This window comes from Microtus oregoni, unplaced genomic scaffold, assembly GCF_018167655.1.
Source record: "Microtus oregoni isolate MIOR12 unplaced genomic scaffold, Mior012 000017F_ref0000208, whole genome shotgun sequence".
Taxonomy (NCBI): Eukaryota; Metazoa; Chordata; class Mammalia; order Rodentia; family Cricetidae; genus Microtus; species Microtus oregoni.
In genome coordinates, this window is record NW_024543076.1 from 14,657,695 (window position 1) to 14,684,242 (window position 26,548).

Sequence of the window (26,548 nt, forward strand, 5' to 3'; positions counted from 1 at the left end):
ACCCTGCCATCTGTTCACAAAAGTACATAGAAGACAGAAACACCCTGCAGCCCCACTGGAAACAATTGTGAGCATCATGTAAAACCACAGTCATTTTCTCTTTGGACTCGCAGCCCCTTTACCTGGGGTCGCCACGATCCTAGCTTCTATCTCAGACATGTCCGCACTCATCCTCTTGCCCTCGGAGGTTGGGGGCAAGCTCTCCACACTGCTCCCACGAGAGGCTCCCAAGCTCAGCCGTCCAGATTCACTCTGTTAAAATTATAGGTCAATTTCAATTACTACAGTTCTTTTTATGTAGAGATCCAGGACAGGCAAAGAGGAAGATGACTATGGTACTGTTCTGAAAGACGGAATTTTATACTGGGAGGGAGCTAAAAAAAGGAGAGCAAGCTCAGATACATGCCGCTCAGAGTAATCCAACCAGCAATGGCCACAGTACAACCAACCTAAACAGGATGAAGTGACAGAAATATGAGAATTCCTTAACTGGCCCATAGAACAACAAAATGTATTTCACACTGCATAGGACCCTTAGTTAGGGTGGATCACATGGAGGAAGGGGCAGGTGTTGGCAACAGCAACAACCAGCAGAAAGGAGAACAACTTGTTTGATAACAAATGGCAGCAAAATTTCATGTCTCTCACCATAAGCTCATTGGTCTGGTGCAGGAAGAAAGCTTAAGATTGTTACATACGTGACAAACTAGTGACCTATTTAGTGTAATATTATAACTACTAGTAAGGAAACCATGCAATTTTACTTTAATAACAAACCTGTTGCTTTGCCTGATTTTTTAGCAGTTTTGACTCTAAGCGTTTAATAGTATCATTTGTGGCAGGAACTTGCTCCAGATTCGTGTCACTTTTATTACTGGTATTTGTAGAAGCGATGTCCATGAATGAGCCTAGGAAAACAGAAACATTTATAATTTCAGGTTGAGAATGATATGAATGTCTCATTCAATAACTGAGAAGACATAAATAAAAACAGCAAGACTTCCACACCAATTAGACACCCTAAACAACCATTTTGCATGAAGGTTACAGATGGCACAATACAGAATCAGTCAGTTTTCTAAACAGATGAGACTAACGTAAGAGTTTAGCCCTGAAGTACAACTGAGGGTTTAAGTTGAGATGAGCAGACCAGAGGATGAGAGAGTTTGAAGGACATAGCTAGAAGTCAGTTTGGAGAACACTGTTGGAGTCCCTACTAGGACTCTTGTTCTGGATGTATGAGGGTGGAGCTCAGGTATAAGATGAAAACAAATGCTCTTTCTCTTCTGGAGCAACAGGTTACCGTGCAGGTTACCAAGTCCAAGAGTCACACAACAAAAAAGAAATCCCCCAAATGGCACAGGATAGCATCAAGAAACCCAGTCACAAAGATACTAATGTCTTAAGGGGCTGACTCCAAGTTCCTGAGGAACATGCTCTTTCCGAAGAAGCACAAGAAAGGCCTGAAGAAGATGCAGACAAACTACGCAAAGAGCAACGCACCTGCAGAGGCCATTAAGGATCCTGTAAAGCCCAAGGTGGTTAACGCAAGGTGGTTAACCCAAGGTGATTAACCCAAGGTGCCACAGGCCCCAACCACAGACTCAGCCTTCTAGCTTTCATTGTTCATTCCAAGCTCGGGAAGCAGATTTGAAGCTACACGGCTAAGGGTTATTGGCTGTGCCGAAAAATTCCAGTTCCAGCTCAGGCTCCCAGAGGTGCCACAGAGAAGGTTTCTATCAACTACTATGAAGACAGAGGGACTGGTGTAACACACCTACACACTATTTACAGATGGTCAGTGCCCTGTGCTGCTTTTACAAATAAAATGGAGGCATGATCTGCTGGGGGGCGTTGTGAAAGTCCTGGTATTGGAAGAGGTAACCAAGGAGATGGAGATGAATGGCTGAGGGAATAAGCCAATGGCTGAGCCCTTAGTACTCTGGCACTTAAAGCTGACGAAATGAGAAACACAAGAAAAGAAAATCAAGAATAAGTTGGGGATGGTCTCAGAGACATAGTATTTATTTAGCATTCATAAAGTCTTAGATTCTACTAGTTTTGCAAAACAAAATAATACCAAAACAATAACCACCAAAAAAAAAAAAACCAAAACAAAACCCAAAAAAACTCTAAATGACCAGAAATGTAATGTGAAATTCAGATTAGTATTGGGTCCTGCACAACAACTTTAGAGAGTGTAAGGAGAGAATGTAAGTGATGAATGCCAAATATTCATTAGCATCAATTGTGAATATAAAATTCCATTCATTTGCCATAGTTATACAGAGATAACTGGTGACCTGGATTCAAAGTGAGACTTTATTTCAAAAAAGATGAAATTGAGAATCAATGTAAGACTAGCATTCACAGCAACATAATATTCAATCCTTCAGCCCTAACTAAGAAGTAACTCTAGACATGGAAGGTCTTCAGTAGCTCTTTAACCTCAGGACCTTCATGAAGAGCGAGGCACCTGGCAATGACCTGCAGTGAATCCAGAGAAATGAGGATTTCATTCCTTTTCTCAAATGTAGCTTCAAAACTTCACAGGATGGAGGGGAAATGCTAAGGCTGCTGACGCCGTGTGTTTACCTGTGCTGGTGGCTGAGTTGCTCTGCCCTTCATCAGAGTACTGGCAAGGATACTGTAAAGGCTCGTCCGCTCCTGGGAAGTACTGTAGTAAAAGCAAGTCACAATTTAAAATGCCTTTAGTACAGGTAAACCCCAATACATGAACTCAAGAGCACATGTGCATCACTGTCTTAGTTTAAGGTGCACCAGAGGGCCACAGCTCTGCCTTCCCTCCAGCGTGTCTCGACATGGAATGACTTCTGTTTCGGACCAGACAAAGATGTGGCAGTGCTCCTTCTGGAAAGTGAGCTGTGGACAATGTCATGTCCCGACATAAGCACAGAAGACAGGACGGGAAGCTCTCTGGAGGAGCACACAAAATGGAGGGCTAACTGCTCAGAAGTATATGTGACTTGGAACAGGGACATATATTAAAAATTGTTGCAAGGACTGTTAGTCTGACTCTGGCAGTGCGCACCAATGAATCACCTTTAGAGCCAGTATTTAAGCATGAAGAACATACTTTACGGAAGTCCTCTTATGAACTGTGGACATAATACTGAAATTATTTACTGAACAATGCAGTAAGATTTAAGGGGATTTTTTTTTCAAATTAGACAAAACATAGGTGACCAGTTATAATTTGACTTACACATCTTAAAGTTTAGGTGTACAAACTTTAGTCAAAGTTACTTCTTAATTACTTTATTGAAAATAATCTACAAACTTTAGTCAAAGTTACTTCTTAATTATTGAAAATAATCTATTTTCAATGAAAGAAAAAAACACCCTAAAACATTTGAAATAACCCCAAAGTGTTAAGATTTGTAGAGTAGGGAATTTAATTACCTTTTTAAAAGGATTCTTTTAAATTAAAAGATTCCATCAGGCACAGAAAAAAAGTTTAGTTTTTATTGGTGTCTGAAAACATGCAGTCAAAAGCCAAAATAGGAAATATTAAAATTATTCAAATATATATCTCTTAAAATAGATCTCCAGCACACTATATAAATGACTGCATTTTGATGAAAAGCTGATGAAGTTAGTCTAGTTCAGCATGTTATTAATTGATCATATACATGTAGGCACTGAAAAGCTTTAGATGCCCTATACCAGCATCTCTCATACACTCTGGTACCCAGGAACAAAACATTTATCTATAAACATTAGTACAGGACAGCAATCCCAGAAACCTCGCCTACCCATCTTGTCATTACAGAGAGAGCGACGTGTTCCTAAAGTAATGTTTTTTCTTCTGATAATACGAGTAACAAATGCCTATTCTAACTTTAAAGACAAAGGGAAGTATAATGCAAAAACAGTTCCCATTCCCTCATTTTAAAAGCCCATTAAAACTCGGTTTTAGTTATAGTTATGTTATAGTCCCCCAAACCCAAAGCCCCTCAAAAGAAGGATTATACCCGCATCAAGTGAGTCATTATTTTCACAATCTCCTCCATTGAAGGGCGCTGAGAGGGGTCCTTAGACCAACAGCGGGTCATCAGACTCTCAATGGGCTTAGGTAAATTTTTGATCAATGGTGGTCGAGTACCTATAATTAAAAATTAGAGGGATAAAAGAATTACCTACCCAAAGAGCAGTGCAAGATTTTTATAGTTTATTTCCAACAATATCTGAATTAACATTTTTTGTCTTTTAGTTTACTATTTATTGAATCTATACTTATTTTCACAAAGGGCAAACTATATCAAAAGTTTCATTAAAAATTGTAACACATGGTGGTAATAACAGTAAGAACTAAGACTACTTCACCTGGATGTAAGCAGAGACCGGCTTTTGTTTCCCAACTGCTCAAACCCAAATAATCACATAGAAACTATATTAATTACAACACTGTTTGGCCAATGGCTTAGATGTAATCCTAGCTATCTCTTACATCTTAAATTAACCCATTTCTATTATTTTGTATTTTACCCGAGGCTTGTGGTTTGTTACATCTTGCTTCTTGGGCAGCTACATGATGTCTGCCTGATTCCACCTTCTTTCTCCCTGCAGTCACTTTAGTTTTCCCACCTACTTATATTCTTCCCTACTGTATGCCAAAGCAGCTTCTTTATTAACCAATGGTAATAAAACATATTCATGGCATACAGAGGGGAATCCCACATCATATAGATAGGGAATCTCCCCTATCTGTCTAAATAAAAAAGGTTTTAATTTTAACATAGTAAAATTACATATAACAAAACAGGTATCAAGCAAGAATTACAGCTATAATATTTAGTCTATTTGTATCTGGTAAAATTAAAGAAAATATCCTATCACCTATTTTATCTTTGTGGGTCTAAAGTTTCATAACTAATTTATCTTTTATCATAACTAAGGAAAACTACACCTTTAATCAGCACTTGTGAGGCAGGGGATGGCAGAAATCATGGATTCTAGTTCAGCCAGGGCTGCAGGGTAAGACTGTCTCAAAACCTAAACCAAACTGTAAAGCACTCTTTCAACAAACAACAAAAAGGCCAAGTGCATTAATTAAGAAAAACAAGTAGCTGACTTGAGGCAAGATGAATTTTTAGACTATAAAACTTCGAATATATTTGAAAAAAAAATCTTCCATTTATAGAAAACGATCTACCACTCACTGACTTCCTCAACTATGGCGTAACTTAACTTCCTTCTGTCAAGCAGTATTAGACTCCCTGACTACCCTCAACCATGGTGTCACACCCTGACATCCCTTCACCATGCTATTGCACTCCCTGACTGCCTTCCTATGCAATGCTATGCCTACCAACTTTCCTCTGCTATACTGTTTACAGGATGGATTTACTAAGACTGCAATGGCATTACTAAGCTTCTCCACTCAAGAGTGACGTCAGATACAGTATGGTCTTTGTAGGTTAATCAATCAACAAGTTAGTTCTTTTACTCTGTCCCTCATTGACCATCATTTGCTGAAAACTGACAGACTCCTGCATTTTCTACGACACTACAGGACATAATAAAGTGGGAAAGGAAACTGACAAAGTAGCTAAGATTTCTTCGAAGGTTTTGCTTGGCCAGTCTACACGTGCTCTAAAGAGCCAGACAGATGTTTGTTCTTTGCTCACCTGTGAGGTAGGATACAAACGAGCACTCACTGGGGTGATTAGGGCACAGGAGGGACCAGTGATGCTGTAGTTCCTTCACAAGAGTTTCTTTATCAAAGCTAGTGTGAAGGACCTATTAGTGGGGAAGATGTCTACCACATCTGTGACTGGAGGTCAGTGAGACATAACACTGTGCCCATTAAGTCACTGATGAAAAGTGGGAGCACTTGAATCAGAAGGACCTGCCTGTGGCTCCTAGCGCTATCACTTACTGCTTGTGGTGTCAGTACATATAAGTACGGTCGAGAATATACAACTAAAACGTGTGCAGCATTGAATGTTGTGCCCTTCTGAGCTTAAGTAACAATTATTACCAGCAGATATGCTATTTGTTCTTTCTCCTTGATGAGAGATTTGCTTTCCCAGGAGAAAAGGGACCTAGCTTCCCAACTGTCTTAACAATAGGAGATAAATATCATTTATTTATGTTTTCAAAATGCTTTTCTATCCCCGAGAGAGACTAAAAGTACTGGCTAAGTTCTAAGAGTCCTTCCCTAATGCTGAAGTTTCTATTCTCCCCACCAGAACCAGAGACAGAGAAATGGAGAGTGCTAAAGGAAGGTGGTCTGCTAACAAATAACTCTATTTTAAGTCAGATATACATGGTCTCTGGGGAAGAGAATGGGAATAGTTTTCCAGATATGAAATATACAAAACATATTAAAGGAAAAATTCTTTCAACAAACCATTATGAACAGCCCACATGATTCGGAAAGCTGGGCCCCCGATCTCATCAAAGGGTTTCCGGCGTGTTATCACTTCCCAGAGGATAATGCCCCAGCTGAAGACATCACACTTTTCACTGTAATTGCTACCTATGAGAAAAGGTAGGGGGAATCTTGAGACCTCTTTCTTAGGAACCACAGAAACCACTAGTCTCATAAATTCTAAAGACAAGAGATTGTCACACTCAGAGTTGAGCATTTACTTTCTTAAATATTTTCAAACTATAGTCTAATGAATTAAATATAAACAATATACTCAAAATCCACATAAGAAAGTCAGAATTTTCTACTTTTTCAACAGGATGCATTGGCCTTCTTCTCTGCGTAGACTGATCTCCTTCATAGGCATAGTTTGAAACACCTTTATATTTCTTCCTGTAAGTTTTTAACTTCTTTTTCAGAAAAAGGCTTATTTTTATTTTATGTGCATGAATGATGTTTTGCTTGTATGTATGTCTGTGTAGTATGTGTAGAAATGCCCATGGAGGTCAGAAGTCACCAAGCACCCTAAACCTGGAGTTACAGACCTTCGTGAGACTTCTGTGGGTGCTAGGGATTCAACCTGGGTTCTCTGCAAGAATAGCAGGTACTCTTTCCTTCAGAGTCACTGCTCTAACCCGTCAGTTTCTTTTAAGAATGTTCATTTGGAGATGAAAGCCAGCGTCTTTTTCATACAAAGCATTATGTTCTATGACTGAACTATATCCCCAGCTCCTGTGATTTGTTGCCTTAATACTTTTCCTGCTCTGTGACCAACAGCATTCTTTGCTATCAGAGTAAAGTACTGTTTTGATTTAGTGGCTTACTTTTTACTATATACAGCTAAAATTCTTAAGACCCTCTTATGTACTGTTCAGAAGTACACTATATACAGTGTTAAAATGCATCCTGGATGTAAGTGAATCAAGGCAGACAGTCGGCCGCATCTCGCTCTGTGGCTGTACCTTCAAATACTTCAGGAGCCATCCAAGCAGCACTCCCTTTGTTATTGGTCATGTGCGTCTGGATATCACAAGCTGTACCAAAATCGCAGATCTTCAGAACTGTCCCTCCTGCAACCAGCAGCAAGCTATTATAAAAAAATTCAAAAGTCACAAAGTCAGTATTTGATTTTATAGTAAAGAAGAGATAAACATAGAACTGGAAAAGCTAAGTTAAACGAATGCTATCAGTAAACTTCTATAAAATATAAAACTCTAATAGTATAGAGTTTAGAGGACTATCAGAAAAAATTAACGTAGAGAATTCAGGGAGACCATCATATTCAAATTTTGATGTCTCTCTCTACCTTTAGTTCCGTGACATTTCCTGACCAAGTGTCCCTTTGGCTAAGCTAGACACAGGTTGAAAAGTTTCTATAGTGAGGCACTAAGGTGTCCTGGAGTGGAAGTTTAATCATAAACATTTATTCCTGAAAGAACAGCAGCACACAATAAAACAAATAATCTAACTGGAGATAAAGGAAAATAGATCAATACAGAAGGAAACCAATTAGTTTATTTGCTTTTGCAGTATAAGAAGTTGAACCATGGGCTGTGTATGCCAGATAAATGCTCTATCACTGAGTTATGACTATGCAGGGAGGAGACATGAACTCCCTGCATTCAGTCTAAGGACTTGTAGAGACAGGAAATCCCATTAGGTTTGAGGATTTTGTGGAGGTAAGAACTAGTAGTTGGCTGCTCTGGTCTTTCAGCTTTTGCCCCCTAATATCTCTGGGCAATTAGAGCAATTAGAATTCACGCTATAGGGAGAAGCCAGTGTCGCACCATTAAAACTTACTTTGGAGGTTTGAGGTCCCGGTGAATTAGAGCTTTGGGCTGCATGCTGTGCAGATAAGCCACTCCTTGGGAACACTGTAAACACCAACTCATGGCATGGGCAGCAGTGTAATAAGGCAATGGTTCGGCACCATGCAGCACTGCAAGAGAAAGGCACAACAAACTAAAAGGAACTTTATTGCACATAACATGAAACAATATAAATGCAAGCACCATAAGCATCATCAGAACACACAAGTGAATATTCTCTTACAATATTCTAGTCCTGTTTCTAAGCCTTTTCTAGATAAAAAGAACAACAGCATATTTAAGACATTTTGGTGGTTAACTCCCATATAGTTGTTCAAATAAAATTAATAAGCACTACTATACTTTTTAAATTTGAATATCTTTCACACAATCACATAAATGATATGCAATCCTATTCATTATGAGCGAGGACTAGAGAAACAGTGAAATAAGATGGCTTTATCAGATGCTTACAACTGTATTATGTATTGAAGCTAAAAACTAATAGCTCTCTCAAATAAAATTAGATAATAGTATCTACAAAAATTAATAATGAAGAACACACTTAGTGAACATAACTAAATGTTTGTGTAAAATAATGGTAACTTGGGCTGGAGAGATGGCTCAGCGGTTAAAAGCACTGACTGCTCTTCCAGAGGACCCGGGTTCGATTCCCAGCACCCACATGGCAGCTCACAACTGTCTGAAAATGCAGTTCCATGAGATCTGACACCTTCACACCAATGAACATAATAAAGTTAAATAAAAAAAAAAGTTTAAATAAATAAATAAATAAATAAAATAATGGTAACTTAAAAGCAAATGCTGTCAATTTTAGAAAGCTTACAGGGACAGCTCATGAATATATGAGGTTGGGATTTTTAGGACGAGAGCTTTGTTCCACAAAGGTAATACCAGCACCAAAGTTCTCTTCCATGGCAGAGGTGTTGGTTTGAGTGAGAAGAGCCAGCGCAGAACTTTGGCCTCTATATCACGGAACTGTTTGGGAAGGATTAGGAGGAGGCAGCATGCCGATGGAGGCAGGCTTTGAGATCTCAAGACTCAGCCATGCCCAGTGTGCTCTCTGCCTCCTGCTTTCGGATAAAGATGGGAGTTCCCAGTTGCTCCAGAAAACACGCTTGCTGCCACAATGCCACACCCTTTGGAACCCAAGCCCAGTTAAACACTTTCTTTAATAAGTTGTCTTGGTCATGGTTATAATAATAGGAAAGTAACTAAGACATTATAATAATAGAAAGTAACAATTTAAAATGTTCTGTGAAGTGAGTTTTCATCATTTTATGTTTTGAAAAGAACACAAAACAAATCACGATGAAATGATGTATAGCTAGAGTTCTAAAATGAAGGCTCAGAACTAAAAGGATAGAAAAAAATGTCTGGAACATATTTTAAAATCTTTAAAAAGCAACTGTTACTTCAGGCTTTGGACATAATAAAAATATTGTTAACTCAAAAAATGTATATAAATGTTACAGTATCTTTCTTGCCCTAAGTCCTTAGCCCAAACAACAAAATGAACTCTGATGGCAAACTGTGAGATATAGGTAAATTAGTTTTTACTAGAAGCTCTCCAATTGCTTCAATATACTAGCTAAAAGCGGGTATAGCTGATACTCACCATTGTACAAAGAGCCTCCTTCAGCATATTCCATCACAAGACACACCTAAAGGAAACATGCCAGAATTAACTGGAGTGACAACGTTGGGCCCTCCCTGCACATAACTTTGTTCAACTGTATGACTACCCTGAAAATGATTCCTCTAGCCACTACTATGAAAATTACACCAACAGAAGGAACAAATATATGTGATCTAAGAACTTGTCTTCTGGGTGCCTGTTAAGAGTAGAGATACATGTCAAAGTGGATCACAAGACTTTGGGGACCAAAATAGAATCACAAGACCTTCTCCAGTGCCAATAAAGACATGTTCTAGGGCACAGTGTCTAATAAGAAGGTGCAGTTCATAGGGGAGAACAGAGAGAGGTACACACTAGTCCGCGACAGAAGAGGCTTTTATTCACATGGGGTCTAGTATAGGAAGAACCCAGGGCTTGCTTACAGGCTGTGGGAGTCACAGGGCAGAAAAGAGGAAGGGGGGGGGGGGGGCTGAAAAGTTTCCTTTTGTGGTCTCTCACTGGCCACGGTCAGGTTAGCTAAGGACATAAGGCGAGTGGTAACATGAGGAATGTCAGGGGATCTCTCTTGGCCAGCAATTACGGGGTCCATAGTAGGGGAGGAAAGAATTTAGAAACAAAGTACTTTAGTTCTGGGAACTAAATTAGTTTTGAGGACTGTGTTATTTACTCAAGATGAAGGAGCTTTATAAAATGGTGTCGCCAAGGCTAGCAGGTACCTGAGACAACTCCGCCAAAACACTGCTGTGTTAAAAGACTAGAAGCAAATGAAATGCAGGAAGTGTGACATTTTCAGAAATAAAGCTAAGACAGAGCAGATGGAAACAACTTCATATAGTATATAAACTGTTCATACTTGCCACATTGTTTCCTGTAGGCTTACAGATAACAGGAGAGACACTTACTGGATTCAAGCAGGCTCCATACAACTTTACAATATTAGGATGGTTCACACGTGACAACTGCCGGAGCTGTAACAAATTACAGATTCTTAAAAAGTGCTAATTTTTGAGTACTTATTTTACCACGTTGTTCAAATCTTATTGTCATACAGAACATCTGTTTTCAGTAATTCCTGTTTAGCAGGTTGCAAGCATTATGGAAATCCCCAGTGCCTGCCTGGAATCCCTGTCCTACAATTTAAGTGGGAACACAGACATAGTCAAATATATTAAGAGAGAAATCATTAAAGCATGCACAAACTGCTATAATGGGAGTGAAGAACAAGTCAGGATAAACAGAGAGGAAACTAGCTGCTAAAAGTCAGAGCATTATCCCAGATATGGTACTGACCAAGTTACCCACACCAGAAGCTGTGTTACTTTCATTAGAGCTACAGGTGATGGATTTACCTACTCTGTATGTGCACCTAGATTTCTTGACTCTGAAAGCTAGGTGCTATTACTTCCATTTTAAGTCTGACACCTCGAAGTTAAGTTCCAGAGAGAATAAAACAGCTGTTAAAGATTCCATAGTCAGGACTGGAACTTCAGTTTATCTAACACGAAATACACACTCTTTCTGAATAGCGGCCCCCAATTCCTTTTTCTCTCTTAAGAGTTACTGCAGACAGTTGGGGAAAAGGAGTGTTATCACTCAGCTGTACAACATTTGACTAGCATGCCTTAGGCTCTACTTTCAATCCAGAGTAAAACCCAAGTCAAACTCTAGCACAAATGAGGTGAGGGGCCCTTCATGGGAAAGACTGACATTCCAACTTCTGGTTTTAATCTTCCCTGAGCCAGTAATTACACTGAGGCTATAGTCATTTCCCCATCCCACACTGCAAATTTCTACAATGTATCTTTCTCACAAAACAGCGACTTGCTTTTCCTCCCTCCCTGTCCTCTTTGCTCCAGTGGTCTCTTAACCTTTCTATCATATGGCACTAGACAGCTTTCTTTACAGTTGATAGTCGTGAATTTTTGTCCTAATAGAAACTACTATGCATTTATGCACATAAATAGATTCCATCTCGGTAAAACTCAACACTGAACTTCATAAAGCACATTATTCAAGCATTTACTCCTGTTTTCTCTGAACGTTATAAAGTAGGTTAAACAATAAAGGCATACACTCAGAAGGATGTCGAGAATCTAAAATGAGATGATAGGATACACTTTTGGAAGCTGTCAAGCTAGAGACTAGTAACAACTCCCAGCAGACTAGAGCTAAATCATAAAGAAGCAATGAAAACAAGAGAACAACATATTTACTTCACAAAAGTCTTTTATGCAGAAGAAACGCATAAAGGTTTACCAACAGACTTGCTTAGGAGACAGGAATCACACAAAGTAGAATTTAGCTAAGGGATCACTGCCTCCAAAATTCCCCAAAGATAAATAGTATGTTAATCAGCCTGCTGGAGATAAAATTTACAATGCTGGATGTAAACATTTGTTGGCCAGGATTCACAGCCGTTAGGCACACCCCCAAAGAACATGCCTCAAACAGGCAGTTCACGGGGCAGCTCAGGGTTACAACCAATGTTAGTCCTGGGCTGCCATAAAGCCATCAGATCTCTTCTTGAGAAAACATAATTTCTCAGGCAAAGAAGACCTTGATAACAACTATTTGAAAAGAAAAAACACTAGTGTACTTAAAAGAATTCTGGGGCTGTATAAACCTCCCACCTACATAAGTGGCCAGATTTGCAGTCTCCTGTCTTTGTCTAAATAGTTAAAAATATAACCTGGGAGAGATTTAAGGATGACGGCAGGTGTGAAACGTAAAAACCTACTGTGTGTATAAGTTAGTCAAAGCCTTCCATTTGACGCCTGCTCCTTTTTCAGTAAAGAACTTTTCCTCTATTATTCCCGAAGTGGCTGGAATAGTTTCTCGCTAGAAAGGTGTGTTATTCCTACAACATTCTAAGAGAGTCTTCATTTTAGGTAATGGGAAAGAATACCATTTCAAAATTAAAATACAATACCTTGAAACAGATTTAGAGTTCGTGGATGGAAAACATTCCATCCACATATGGTACTATCTTCAGTTCAATCAGATTGCTGAGGTTCATGTACATAGAACAATAAAGATTGAGACACAATGTCTTTTATCACCTTAAGACGAGAGTATCTCTGATACAGAATGACTGGACAGAAAGGACATCAAAGCTTACCTCCACAATGAAAGCCTTCCTCTCAGATTCACTTTCTATCTGTTTAATAGCAACATCTTTTGCTCTCCACTTAGCTTTGCAAACTACTCCAAAGGCTCCTCTTCCGACCACCTTAGTAAAAAAACAAACAAAAATCCAAAAATCAGAAGCAGGCCCAGTTCAGTATGAGACAGGCAATTTTTAAGCCTCATCAAAGGTTTAGAAACCATCACTATCTGAATTTTCTAAGAATGAATTTTTCATGAAACTGAGGATGAAATGCAGTTTTAATCTCAGAAATTAACCTCTTCATTCTCAAGCAAAACCAAAAAATACAAGAAGACATAAAGGAGTTTTGTAATCACGGTAGAAAATTAAAGGCAAGATGAGTGAGTGGAGAGATAAAAAGGAAGGATAAAAAAGGACATTTGACATTTTAAGAAATTAAAACAGCTTTCAAATACCAAATATGGGTAGGGAACAGAGGGAGAAAGACTAAAGATATATATATATATATGATAAAAGCATCACTATGAAGTGCCCACTCAATGTGTTATTGTCTGTACATGAAATATTGTTAGGAAGGAAAAAACAAATATGGTTATATGCAACAACATGGATGAACTTCAATAATATTATGCTAAGTAAAAAAAAAAAACCTTGACCCTTGATACTACATATTTCCAGGTTCATTTATAAAATGCCTATGAGAAAATCTAGAGTGAGGAGCCACGTCTGCCTGGGGATAAGGATGAAAACTGGAATTAATGTAAATGGGGATTGGGCATCCTGCCAAGGTGATGACATGTTTGAAAGTTAACTGTGAGGGCTGACAACTGGGTAAATTTGCAAAAGTCATTAAATCACACTTCACATGGGTGAATTTTATGACAGGTAAATAACTTATTACTTTAAAAATGTTCTGAAAATAAAGATCAACCATATGCCATATTATTGCTAAAACTAATGGCTATTATGTGAGCACATTGCTGTCAAGCTATACTTGGATTTTTTTCAAGTATTTTTAAAAACAAATGAAAACAAAACTAAAAATTAGTTTGCTATCTGTCAGATCCAAACGTTTGGACTGTTACTATGAAGGGCACCAGTTCAGCACCATCATCGCCAATCTCCCCTCTCCTGTGTATCTAAGTGTGGGGAAGGTTCTTGTCTTAGGCAAAAGTCTATCTCCACTCATAATACATTTTTATATAGTTCCTACTAGTATATACAGGGCACTGGGAGACTGCTTTGCCCACATCCCTCCTCACACAGACTCAAGAGGAAGTGCTAATGTTTTCCTCGTGTTACACATAAAACATGGAGCAAACTTACTCTCTCAAGTCTACACTGGAAACAAACAGTAAAACACAGTTAATTGCAAGCATCCCAGTCCAATAGAATGGCAGTGGTTCCAACACCAGAAATCAGTTACGTGGTCCCTTCATTTTAGACAAACTTATATAAAACTCCTCAACAAGAAAGCTGACTGGAGCTAGAATGATCAAATGGTTGTTTTTAAAAATGTGCATTGGATCACTTCACAGAGGAAAAAAGGGAAACTACACTAGGGCCGTAGTTGTAACCTGGGGCACATGGACAATCTAGCCATGGCTCTAATTCGATTCCCTAAGTCACATAAAGCAATCTGAATATTTCTCATAGTCAATGTTCACCATAAGATAGGTGCAGCTTGGTGTATTTTTCATCATTAGCACATCGAATCCTGTTTCATTTTAAGGTAAACAGTCACAGGATTACAACTTACCAACAGCACACAGTAAGAAAGTATTCAGAGGTAGGATCTGAAACCTACAGCATGTATGAGCTATACTCAGCTTAAAGGTAACCAGGCAGCCTCTAGGCAAAGTCCCAAGTAAGCCAGGCTCATTTGGACTTTTTTCATTCCCTTGTCCTGGGCACTGAGAGCCCACTGTCTTGTTCCCCAAGCCTCAACAACAAGAAAACAAGACTGGTGGTTTATACTCACAACCCAGTTACTTTAACAAGACTGGAGAATTAGCTCTAGTGTCAATGTGTCTGCCTACTCACTAACTCTTATGGCTAGGTACCCTGACTGCAAGATACATTAACATCTGAGCTTTTTTCTTGGCAGTAAAGTGGAAATCTTTTATTTTCCTCAGTGATTATCTACGGAGTTCCTAAGTTAAGTTTATCTATAGAGGCCATAGAATCAGGCACTTCCATAAACATTAAGTGCTCAGAGTTGGGTGTGAATTAGTGTAAGGAGCTGAAGTATTCATTTTTCTCATAGAAAATTAGCAGCAAACAGGTCCTACAAGGTTTCAACTTCATGATCATAATAAACTAAGATGATATACACAGATCAGCCTACCTATTGACATTATTAACCATGAATGAATAATTATAAAGCAATTTAATACATTCCAACCATATACCCACAGATGAACCAAAGTGACTAGTATTTACTATTCTAAAGGATGTCAGATCCCAAATGTTACTTGTATTTGTGGATTATATACTTGTCATAATTGTGTTGAGTATGTATGACTGTTTGTGATCCACAAGTGCCACCTAGTGATAAAATGACGACTGTGCTGTCAACTTAAAACCAGGGAACAAAGTGTGAGCAAATGGGTACATAAGAAACTCTCTTAAGCTTTGAGAAATCAATTTTACAAAGCATCCGAAACAGTCACATTCATATCTGAGAACCCATGGCCTCAAGAAATCTCCATCCTCATTTGAGTCATAAATTACCTCTCATGCACAGTTAAGCAACAGTTCCTAAATAATAAAGGTAACGTGTCAAAGTTGTGTGCAGTAACTGAAACAGTTGATAGAAGTAACTTCATGATTTCACAGGAGTGGGTTTACAAGTGAGCCAGCACTTAAAAAATCATTATATTTCATTCTCTCATATGGCATTATTAGGAGTAAAATATTAGACATCAAAATTAAAAAGAAAAAACTATGTAAGAACTGACTTTTTGTGAGATGAAAAGGTGGGAAAAAATCCAAGGCTACAAAATAATAGTACTTAGATTTTTTTTTTTCTAGCACTTAAGAATACCAAAGGCAAGCACTAATAATAGATTCTACAGACTTCCTCACTAACCCCGTTTTCCACAACAGGCTTAGAGATCTGGTAAGAAGCAGTACAAACCTTCCCCATCCACACTCTTCCCTTAGATTACTGGGGCACACAGCCTCACAGAACGTGCTCTATAAACATGGCCAGCTACAAAGGCAGAAGAAGAACAGGGGCAAGGATGACATATACAGGCCCTACCCCAGGCTTCTCTGGTCTCAGTTGAACATGGAAGTGACTCAGAAAGTCTTGCAAAAGGATCAGGGTAAGTAGAATTAAAGTCTGACCACAGGGAAGAGGCTACTGAGGGAGGGCTGAGACCTGAAACGGAATGACAGCTGATCACAAACAATGCAACATGCAGCTGAATTTCTGAGGAAGGATGGCAGTCAAGGGAAGACCGAGTCAGCAAGCAGGAAGAAAGGTCTTTCTTTAGTGGTAAAACTAAATTGCAAACTGCATTTTACTTCTGGAACGTTTCTTGAGTACCTAATATATCAAAAAACAGCTGCTATTTTTTGCTTTTGTTTTTTACAGCAGAAATGGGAAAACTGAACGTTGTTTAGTTAAACTGACAGCATCAAACTGGAAGAAGCCTGTCAGAAGTAGAAAACATGCCACAACTAGCAATCATCTGTTGTTTGAAGTGTCATATTCAACAGGTTAACTGCAGAGAAGGGATTTTTAAAAGAACTCCACCCTTTCATAAACACAGTGATTGGGATAACAGACGTTTGCACATATAAAGGGAAGGAATCTCCCTAGATGGCTGCCTTCAGTCTTCACTGTCCTTGTATGTCACCAATTCCCTACTGAGGAGTTCACAGCTTCTTCCCTTGAGTTAAGTCTGGCAAGAATGGCTTTTATCAGCAGTATAATGGACGCTCTGAAATCTTCAGAACCAGGGCTCAAGAAGCTTTAGCAGCTTCCATTTCCTTCCTCTTAGAACCCAACATCATGAGATAAATGCCCACTTGATACAGAAAGGTCACATGGAGAATGGTTGGGCATTTGCTAAGAGTCCAACTGAGGTCCCAGCAGTCAGGGGTACTACTCTGCCAGGCATGAAAGTTACCTTAGATGATCTGTCCAGGTGACAGTAATATGGACCAAGGTACATGTAAACAAACATGATCATTTTGACACAGCATTTTGACTTCTGGAATGAATTCAAACAATCTGACAGGTATGAAAGACATTTGTTTGTCTATAGTAACCAAAAATTAGAAACTAAAATGTTAATCATTAGAATGCCAATTGAGAATAATTCCATCTTTGTCTCCTTCACCAGCTCTTTTTCCTCTGTCCAACTCTTAGATCCTACTACTTCTCAGGCTGTGTCTTTGTTGCCTATACTGTCCCCCTCCATTTGCTCTAATCTCATGACTATATCCCCAAATCATCTTCCCACCCAGGTGTTTGCCCAAGCTCAGGATATACTGTCAATTGCCTTCACAAAGTGTAGACCCTTGTGGTGGATTAAATGAGAACAGCCTAGAAGATCCTGTATTTGAATGCTTGGTCCTTAGTCCTTAGTTGGTGGAACTGTCTGGGAGAAGGATTAGGAGGTGTGGCCTTGTTGGAGGAGGTGTGTCGTCACAGGGGTTGGCTTTGAGGTTTCCAGAGCCCCAGCCAGGCCCAGTCTCAGTCTCATCTGCCTCAAACTTGTGGCTAGGCTGTAAGTGTTGAGCTCCTGCTCCAGAGCTACACTTGTGGCTAGGCTGTAAGTGTTGAGCTCCTGCTCCAGAGCTACACTTGCCTGCTGTCAAGTTTCCTGCCACGATGGACTTACCCTCTAAAACTAAGCCATCACCCAATAAACTCCTTCTTTTATAAACTGCCATTCTTGTTATATTCTGGCAAAGCACATGGCTGGTTAGCCTTTATCCTAAGAATCTGCTTGAGGTTAAATTGAAGACTGTCTAGTATTGACTCAGCTTTGTAGTTACTAGTGACCTCTCTTAAACAGAGCCACAATGAAAAAGAGCAAACAGGGCAAAAAGAAATACAAAATGCATAGTTTGACTAGAAAAAAAAAAAGAGTACCAGGAAATACAATGTTGGAGGTGTGGTTTATACTGAAAGAGAAAAGGAGAGGTCTGATTAGGAATGAAATAAAGAGAGTGGTGTCCTACTGAGTAGGTAAGGCCTTACTACTACTAATTCTGTGGCTAGCAAAAATGAAATGCCTAAGACATCTAAAGCTAAGAAAATGATAATCAACAAAGAAAAACATCAAAAAATCAAAAGTGTATGCAAATCTAGAGGGGGCCAGGTTCCAGCCCAAGTCTGGAACAGAACCTGACAGCTGTCAAGTAAAGAGGTTGTAGAATCATCCTCTGGAAGCCACTAACAACAGGTGTGTGGCAGGGGAGTCCCTGCATGAAGCTGTGAAAAGCGTAGCCTCTATTGTGATGGAGACCCTAAGATGTCGGAGATGCCAGAGCTGTGTGATGGCTGCTGAGGAGAGAAATGGAAACAGGGAGCGGAGACAGCCCAAGAAACTAGTAGGAGACCGTAAGAGCCACCTAAGAAGCCCTTTGACATCAAACACAGAACGTTTGTCCTGATGGGTTTCAGTCATGTTTTGTTCCAGAATTTCCTCACTATGCCCCCTTTTCCTCACTTCTGCAATGGTTATAATCCGTGCCACTGTATGTTGGAAGTATGTAATTTGCTTTTGAACAGGGGTTTATAGTTAAAAGATTGCCTGACTATCAGAAGTGACATTGGGTTGGGCTTTAAAACAGTGTAAGTGTTGAGACTGTGAAAGACCATGGGGACTTTTGAAGTTGGATTAAATGTATTTTGCATTATAATATGCCTACAAGAAGTCTCTGGGGACCTTAGGTTGGAATGTGGTGGTTTGCATGAGAATGGCCCCCACAGGCTCATAAATTTGAATACTTAGTCCCTGGTTGGTGGAACTCTTTAGAGAAGGTGTGGCCTTGTTGGAAAAGGTGTGTCACGGGGGTGGGGTGGGGCTGAGGTTTCAAAAGTTTCTCTCCAACTTGTACATAAAGATGTAATCCCTCATCTACTTCTCCAGAACCATGCCTGTCTGTTTGCCTTCTACTGCGTTTCCCACCATAATGGTCATAGACTCACACTTTGAAACTGTAAGCAATGTCTCCAATATATTCTTCTAAGTTTACAAAAGTAACTAAGTACCATAGTTACATACTACAAAGGTCTAGTGTGTCAAGTACCAACTTGAGGCTTGCATGGCTAGTGCTTTTACCCAATGAGACATCTCTTTGGCCAACTCAAGTTCAATCTTGGAAGCCACACAAAAAGCTAGATGCAATGGCATAAATAATAATGCAATCCCAGCACTCCTAGAGGGAGAGGGGAAGCAGAAGGAACAGAATTGTTTAGAACTATGTAGCACAGCAGTAGAAAAAGAAAAAGACAGTCTCAAACGAAATGAAACGCAAGAGCAACTCCTGCAAGTTGTTTTTTAATCTCTACATGCGTTCTGTGGTGTGCATGTGTGCACTCGTGGACAAATAAGTATTTAAATACTGACTCCATTATCTGTCCCTTACTTCCAGCATATCACACTTCCGTTGACCTTAAGATGATTTGCTGACTGTGTTATCTACTCTAAATCCAATCCTCACATTCTAGAGTTTTATTCTGAAAGAGTTTATTACAACTTGCGCCTTAATCAGATGTTAGTAAAGAACTACAAGTTAAAGTCACTGATTCTTTCATTGAATAACACACTCTCTTCACATGTTCTATAATGGGCCACACACCCTACAACATACTAGAATAGAACAAGTTTTGCCTTACCACCAGGAAATGATCAAAACAACATGTAGACTATTCCATTACAGGACTCATTAGTTAAGACAGTGTACATCCAGGGATGGAGAGATGGCTCAGTGGCTAACAGTAGGACTTAGGCTTCATTTCCAGAACCCACATTGAGGCTCACAACCATCTGTAACTCCAGTCTTGGGGGAACTGATTTCCCCCTTCTCACTGCCGTGGGCATCAGACACCTATCTGGAACACAGACATATATGCGGGAAGAATCCTACACATAAAAGAAAATGTAAATGATAAAAGTTCACTCTGTCTCTCTCAGACCGATAATGCAAAAATAATAAATACATAAATAAAAACAAAACAAAAAACCCCACTTTGCTTATGGAAGAAATTTTTACAACTGGGAGAGTTAAAAAATAAGTTTATTGGTAGTAAATTTTATTTTTGTACTAATCAAGAATATAAAATGTCAGCTCTTTATGAGAGAAACTAGCCTGCTTAGACTATGAAAAAACAAACCCAAAACATAAAAGAACATTATTTCCACTGTTAGAAGGGCAAGTCAATGTTGCAAACTGCAGCTAGCAACTCCCAGAGTGGCACAAAGGTAACCCTTGAGATACCGTGATAAATTGAGGGAAACAGTCAACAGTAAGTCATACTTTATGTGCTACCTCACTTCTAGTTCAAGTTCACAAATAAAGGGAACCTATGCAGACTGTATTCATAACTGAATTAACATAACAATTTCTTTATCAATTTTAATTTCTATACTATCGTGAACACATTTTCTACAAAAAACAATTTTCTTAACAATGTAGAAAAGAGAACACATCAAAGCTGCAAATATCTATGCCACCATACATATTTATTAAACATGGTGAACCTGCAAATAAATTTCAGGTATATTTCATAATCTCTTCTTTGTAAAACTAGAATAGAAAAATATAAAGACATTGATTTTAGAAGCATTTCTTTCTAAATTAAAATGTTTTAAATTCTCTTATTGTATGCATTTTTTCCCCTGTGGTTTAGCTCTTTTAGTTTTCAAACTACTAATTTAGCTTCAAAAAACAAATTCAAATTTAATTCTTAGTAAGTCAATGAGAGATGATATATAGAATATCACCATGTAATTACTACTAAAAGAAAACAAAAAACAATTAAAATATTAATTTCTTTGGCTGGGGAAATAGCTCAGTTGGTAAAGCATTTACTCCACAAGTATAAGGGCCCAAGATCAAACCTAGAAGCTAAGTTCAGTACATCTGGTATACTGGAACTCATAATTCTAGCACTGGGGAGGCAAAAATGGGCAGGTCCCCAGGGTTCACTATCCAGCCAGGCTAGACACTTGGTAAGTTTCAAGACAGCAGGAGATCCCGTCTTAAAGGAGGGTTGATGGCACTGGAGGAAGAACACAGGTTGTCTGTCTTCTGGATCCCACAAACGTGTATACAGGTGCACCTACAAAGATGTGAACATGTACACAGGCAGCCCAATTCCTCAAGTATTAGACATTACCCCTTTCCTTCATCCAAATAAGATAAAAAACCAACCACTTGATGCATAAACTAAACTAATGGAAAGGGTTGTACACTCTTGTGCTCTTAACACGAGATGATTCATGTTCATTGTCTTCATTTTATTTAGTCAGTTTGGTCTGGCTCTGTCCTATGCACGGAGTGAATGGAGCCCCAACTATGGTGCTATCATTCTGGCAAGAAATCGGGAACAAGACAGAACAAGCGTAGATCCTAAGTTCATTAGTTAGGACGTGGCGTCTCCAACTCTTCGGAGCCTCAATATCTATTAATAAACTGTCACGGAGCAGAGCTGCTGACAAGACGGGCTTGATAACAGAAAAGCGGAGCTTCGCTTGTTCTGCTCTTCTAGTCTTTTAGAGCCTGCCATAGAATGTCTTCCCGTCAACATCTAACTCTCTAGAACTGTAAGCCAGAATCAACCCCTCTTCAAGTTGGTTTTGGTCGTGATATTTTATCACAGCAATGTAAAAGCAGCTAATACCACACCTGACCCACTTAACGAGCCTTTCCTTTGAATGATATGCTCAGATTATTTGTTCGGCTACATGTGTATGACACGTAAATAATGTCTGCACCCCATGCTTTATTTTAGCCATTCCGGATTTCTATTGAGCTCAGTGGCCATCAGTTTCACACGTACCGATTATCTTTGGATTTCCATAACCACCCACTAACAACCATAGACTCAGTTTATTCAAGCCCTATAATTTTAGGCTCTCCTCTAGAATCAGTAGCCTAATAGTTTATAGTCACTGCTAAAGTTCTTTTTACATAGTCTTATCCTAGTATACTTTTCTGTGTATCTCCAATAAAACACAAGGACACACACAAAGAGTGATTTACATGTCCAATATCCTTAGCTGTGGTCACCACTCTGGGACCCCCTGACAGAGTAACCCTATAAATACAGTCAGTCTACTTAAGTGAAATCCACCAATGACTGATTCACTCACAGCGCTTGGCTCTTCATAGGGTCTTGTACCCCTGCTAAACATTTGCTACGTACAATGAGGAAGAAGGGCATCGAGACTGGGAAGAGTCAGATCCCATTGCCTGTGTAGTGCTAGCTTAGGTAAATTATGGAAATTAACCCCTGGTTTACTACATATAAGAAAATCAGATGTGCATTTAATTCTCATAATTTGCTATGATAATTTCATTCACTGGTTCAAAACATACTTAGAGAACCTTTAGGTACTGTGCGCTAGGGTTAGAAATGTCATTCAATTACAGGTAAGTGTCACAAAGGAGAACAGAAATAACCAAGTCCCAAGTTGCTTGGCAAAAGCTTGTCTAGGGAAGAAACATTTGAGATGGACTTGAATGGTGAGAAGGAAGCAGTCATGTGATGCTTTGGAGGAAGAGCTCAAAGGCAGAGGAATAAGTGCAAAGACAATTATTCACTAGTGATATTTTGAACCAACGAAAGTGAATTTATATTGCACCTAGCTTCAATTCTGTCTCCACTTACTGGAGCTGCTGTGATTCGCCAACTGTCAAGTTATAGCTTATATGCTTGAGCTACATCACATCTCCAACTCTGACATTATGATTCTGAAAATGTAACTAACTCTAGGATTCTTCCATTGAGCCTCAGCACACTGCACAGAGAAGAAAATGCTGGCTGCAGAGCACCAACTCCTATGGAGGAAATCAGTATTTAGTATCTTCATTCCTAGAATAGGGGTTCACTATGGAGTACCGCAGTGACATTCTAAATCTAGAGGAAAGAACAAAGGACTCACGACTGAGAAACTTCAGATTCCTAGCTCTGCCACTGATTTAAGAGATGCAGCTTTTGGCAAACCAAACTTTATAACCTCGAGTCAGTATCTGTGAAATGAGGTCTGTCTACCCAACTCCATTTCCTAGGACGATTATGACTGCCTAAGAACTTCTAAACGATCTGTGGAGAACAAGAGAACACATGCATTTTATTTTACAGTTGGAATAGACATTTACTGATCTTGTCCAATATGTCAGTATTTAAGAGAAAAAATACAGGTCTCCAAAATAAATGACCTGCCTAAATATAGTCTGGCATAATCAATATAGCACCTAATTTTCTATATACTCAATTTAATATATTTTTCACCAAACCACATTTTTTAACCATCCCGCCCTCAGTGCAGTCTACAGTTAATTCTTTTTGCTCAAGTACAAGAAGGTTAAAAACTGACTTTTTTAAAAAATTAAGTACCCACGTAGATTTCGGAGGCACAAAACTGATATAATTTGGTAGCAGTTAAATTTTGAAAGTGAAGAGCCATAATACTAAGAATGCAATGATGAAAAGCATCTGTTGTCTTAGAAATGAGTATGTACTAAATGAGTCCACATCTGGTCTATAACTAGATTGTTTTCTTAAACCACAGCTTCTAATTATATTTGTGTAATGCTATTCCATTGTACTGTTATTGAGATATTAATTATGTGGATCTCCTATCTTGCTGTTTGTGTGCTGGGATTGACGCCAGAACCTCAAGCATGGTGGGCAAGAATTCTGAGTTACACCCCAAACCACTATTTTCTTAATTTAAAAGGTGATATAGTTTGTCCATATAAAACACTGAAAGCAATGTAAGATTGTTTCTGTATTGGGTCATCTTTCTCTTTTTCTATTTATGATTTAAACTAGAGGTAGAATGTAAGTTGAAAAATAGCTACCGAGTGCCTGAGGTGCACCACTGACTATACGATACTGTTTAATATGCTCAAATAGGACTATAATGGAAACTATGTAATGCTTTTGACATCAGAAAGGCCTGAATTAAATCAAGAATATGAAAATAAACTAGGCACTAAAATGAAACAAATTTCAAAAAGATACCAGCTTTGAGCTGAGAACATCAAACTGATTACTGTCTCCCTCACAACTTGCAGGCCTCAATGAAGCAAGAAGGTGAGAGCTTTAAGGAGGACTGTGCAAGAAAGAAGCACGCCCAGTAAGTGTGTGGAAACAAGTGGTGGACCACGAAGTACGAGTTATTATTATATAACAATTTGTAGTCTACAAGCACAGCAATTCGCCAGGGTACATGTAAATGCTTATTTAAAAACTGCAATTCTTGCATAATGACTCACTGAAGTTTTTAGTCTTAAAAAAGAATGTTGTCCATGAAAGCTGGATCAACTACCCGCTTCTGAAAAAAGGAATTTATCTTAGCTTTACGAGGGGGGAAAACCCCATATACAGAATGTTTTCCTCTGCCCAAACAGGCCTTCTTTTAGACGTGACCTTAAAGCAGGTCACCTTCTCGGGAACCTTATTTCCTAACAATATGTCAGATACTATGCTGGGTTTTCTGCACCCACTGCTTAGCAGGGTTTGTCACACTGATGGAGTAACGATTACTCCTATCTTACAGCAAAGGAAACCAACATTCGGGGAGCAGAGGGAAACCAAGTCACACAGTAGCCTGTCCTACACACTGAACCTTCTTGTCTTAAACCTTGCCCTTCCCACCACACTTGTAAGATAGCCATAGTCTCAATGAACACGGGATCTCTAAAGTTACTCTTAGTGATAAAGAGAAAGGACTTAGCAATCATCTAACGTAAAAATGTGTTTGTTGAGTGTTAATTAGTTTGAAACTTTTAACTCCTTACTACACTGACTAAAAATAAACCTTAAAGGCAACTCAGTCTAGATTCTCATAAATCGCACAGTATGGTGTAGAAAACACAAAGTGCTTAAAAATAGGAAAAAGTCATAGGAAATGCACGAAGGTATTTCTAACCAGTTTTAAAGAGTTCTAAGCTGCAGTTTAAATACACACACACACACATACACACACACACACACACACAGTTTTTCTTTTGTAAATATGAAGATTCTTAGAACTGACACCACTGTGGAACTGAAAATAGGTGATGTACTGAAGATACTCAGAAACGTCTGCTCTGAAATTCCAACTGAAGATTCCATTTATTCGGTTTTTCTATCAGCGACTTCTGGTGTAGTGTTATAGTCTGGCAGTCACCATAATCACTACTTGCCTCTTCAGAATGTGCCACTTTCATAGCTCATTTCAAACGTCTCTTCATAACAGCCTCGTGTCACCGAAGAATGGAATTCATCTACATTGGCCCAACAGGGGGACAGAACTACTCTATGGTATCCGAGAAAGAAGAATCACGGAGCGCGGAAAGCGCCGGAAGACGGTCTCTTTAACAGCCTGTCCCGAGCATCCTTTGGTCTCACACATCACACCAGAAGTCACACACACGCAATCTTGGCCTTTAACACCACGACCAGGGAACCGAAACTCCGCAGCAGCCAAACTTCGCGCGACCTATTTACGGATAATCGAACCACGCATGTAAGCAGGTCTAGAGTCACAGATCCAAAGTCAACCGTGAAGCCCGTCCGGAAGCCGCCGCCTCCCGCTCCCCGACCCCGGGCGGCGGCGCGGGGGCTGCAGGGCCCGGCCTCGCTCACCTCTTCCACCTCGATCTCCTTGTAGTCGATCTCTTCGAAGTTGAGGACCTGCGATGGCGCTTCGATCATCTCACTGGCAGAAGACGAGGAGGAGGACGAGGCGGCGGAGGCTGTCGACATGATCCCCCGCGGCGCCCGGGGGGCCGCGCCCGCCCACCGGCCCGCCCGCCGCCCTTCAGCCCCGAGCCGCGCCGCCCCGCCGCCGGGCGCTCCGTGGCGCGGGACCGACCGGGGCCACAGCCGAGTCCCGGCTCCGGCTCCTCAGCGCTTTCCGTCGGCGGGCCCCGCCCACCAGACTTCCAGTTCCGGTTTGGACTCGGAACTGGGTGGAAGGAGGCGACGCCGGAGGAAGCGGACGAGGGGAGTTTTTGTGACTCGGACCGAGAGAGCAGCGCCGGCTTCGGGGCGGAGTGGGCGAGGGCGAGCGTGGAGCCGTGGGCCCGTGGGACAAGTTTCGCGAGACTTTTATGCAAGGGCCTTGGCGGCGAGGTGGTACCGCGATACCTGGCGCGGTGACGCAATGAAAGTGCGCGCACGGAACTGGCGCGGAGCGAGGCAGAAGGCCGTCCGGTTGGTCCCGCAGGAAGCAGCGGGAAAGATAAACTCTGTAGTGTTTTGCTTATTTTTTTGGAGCTGCGTCGTGCCTTCCCCACCTCTGTTCTGAGCGGTCTGCAGACAGGCAGGGTGGCGTTCGTGTCGTGATCTTTGGGCGCCTCTTGATTTTCAGTTTCGCTCGGGAGCTGTTGAA

General features: G+C 40.0%; 1 protein-coding gene across 2 annotated transcripts in view; it reads right to left on the bottom strand.

Annotated features, from left to right (window-relative positions):
* The window catches only part of Map3k7 (mitogen-activated protein kinase kinase kinase 7), a 55,620-nt gene extending 29,414 nt beyond the window's left edge, over positions 1-26,206 (bottom strand). The window contains exons 1-11 of one of the 2 annotated variants that reach the window (XM_041667690.1): positions 25,801-26,206; positions 12,984-13,094; positions 10,768-10,833; positions 9,845-9,890; positions 8,198-8,336; positions 7,360-7,484; positions 6,377-6,505; positions 3,996-4,126; positions 2,596-2,677; positions 778-908; positions 123-252 (exon numbers count right to left, since the gene is read on the bottom strand). In XM_041667690.1, coding sequence (XP_041523624.1) covers positions 123-252; positions 778-908; positions 2,596-2,677; positions 3,996-4,126; positions 6,377-6,505; positions 7,360-7,484; positions 8,198-8,336; positions 9,845-9,890; positions 10,768-10,833; positions 12,984-13,094; positions 25,801-25,920 — 1,210 coding nt within the window. In that variant the 5' untranslated portion in view covers positions 25,921-26,206. The remainder of the gene's footprint in view (positions 1-122; positions 253-777; positions 909-2,595; positions 2,678-3,995; positions 4,127-6,376; positions 6,506-7,359; positions 7,485-8,197; positions 8,337-9,844; positions 9,891-10,767; positions 10,834-12,983; positions 13,095-25,800) is intronic. The other variant, XM_041667691.1, reaches the window with a different exon arrangement.
* Between the last annotated feature and the right edge of the window lie 342 nt (positions 26,207-26,548).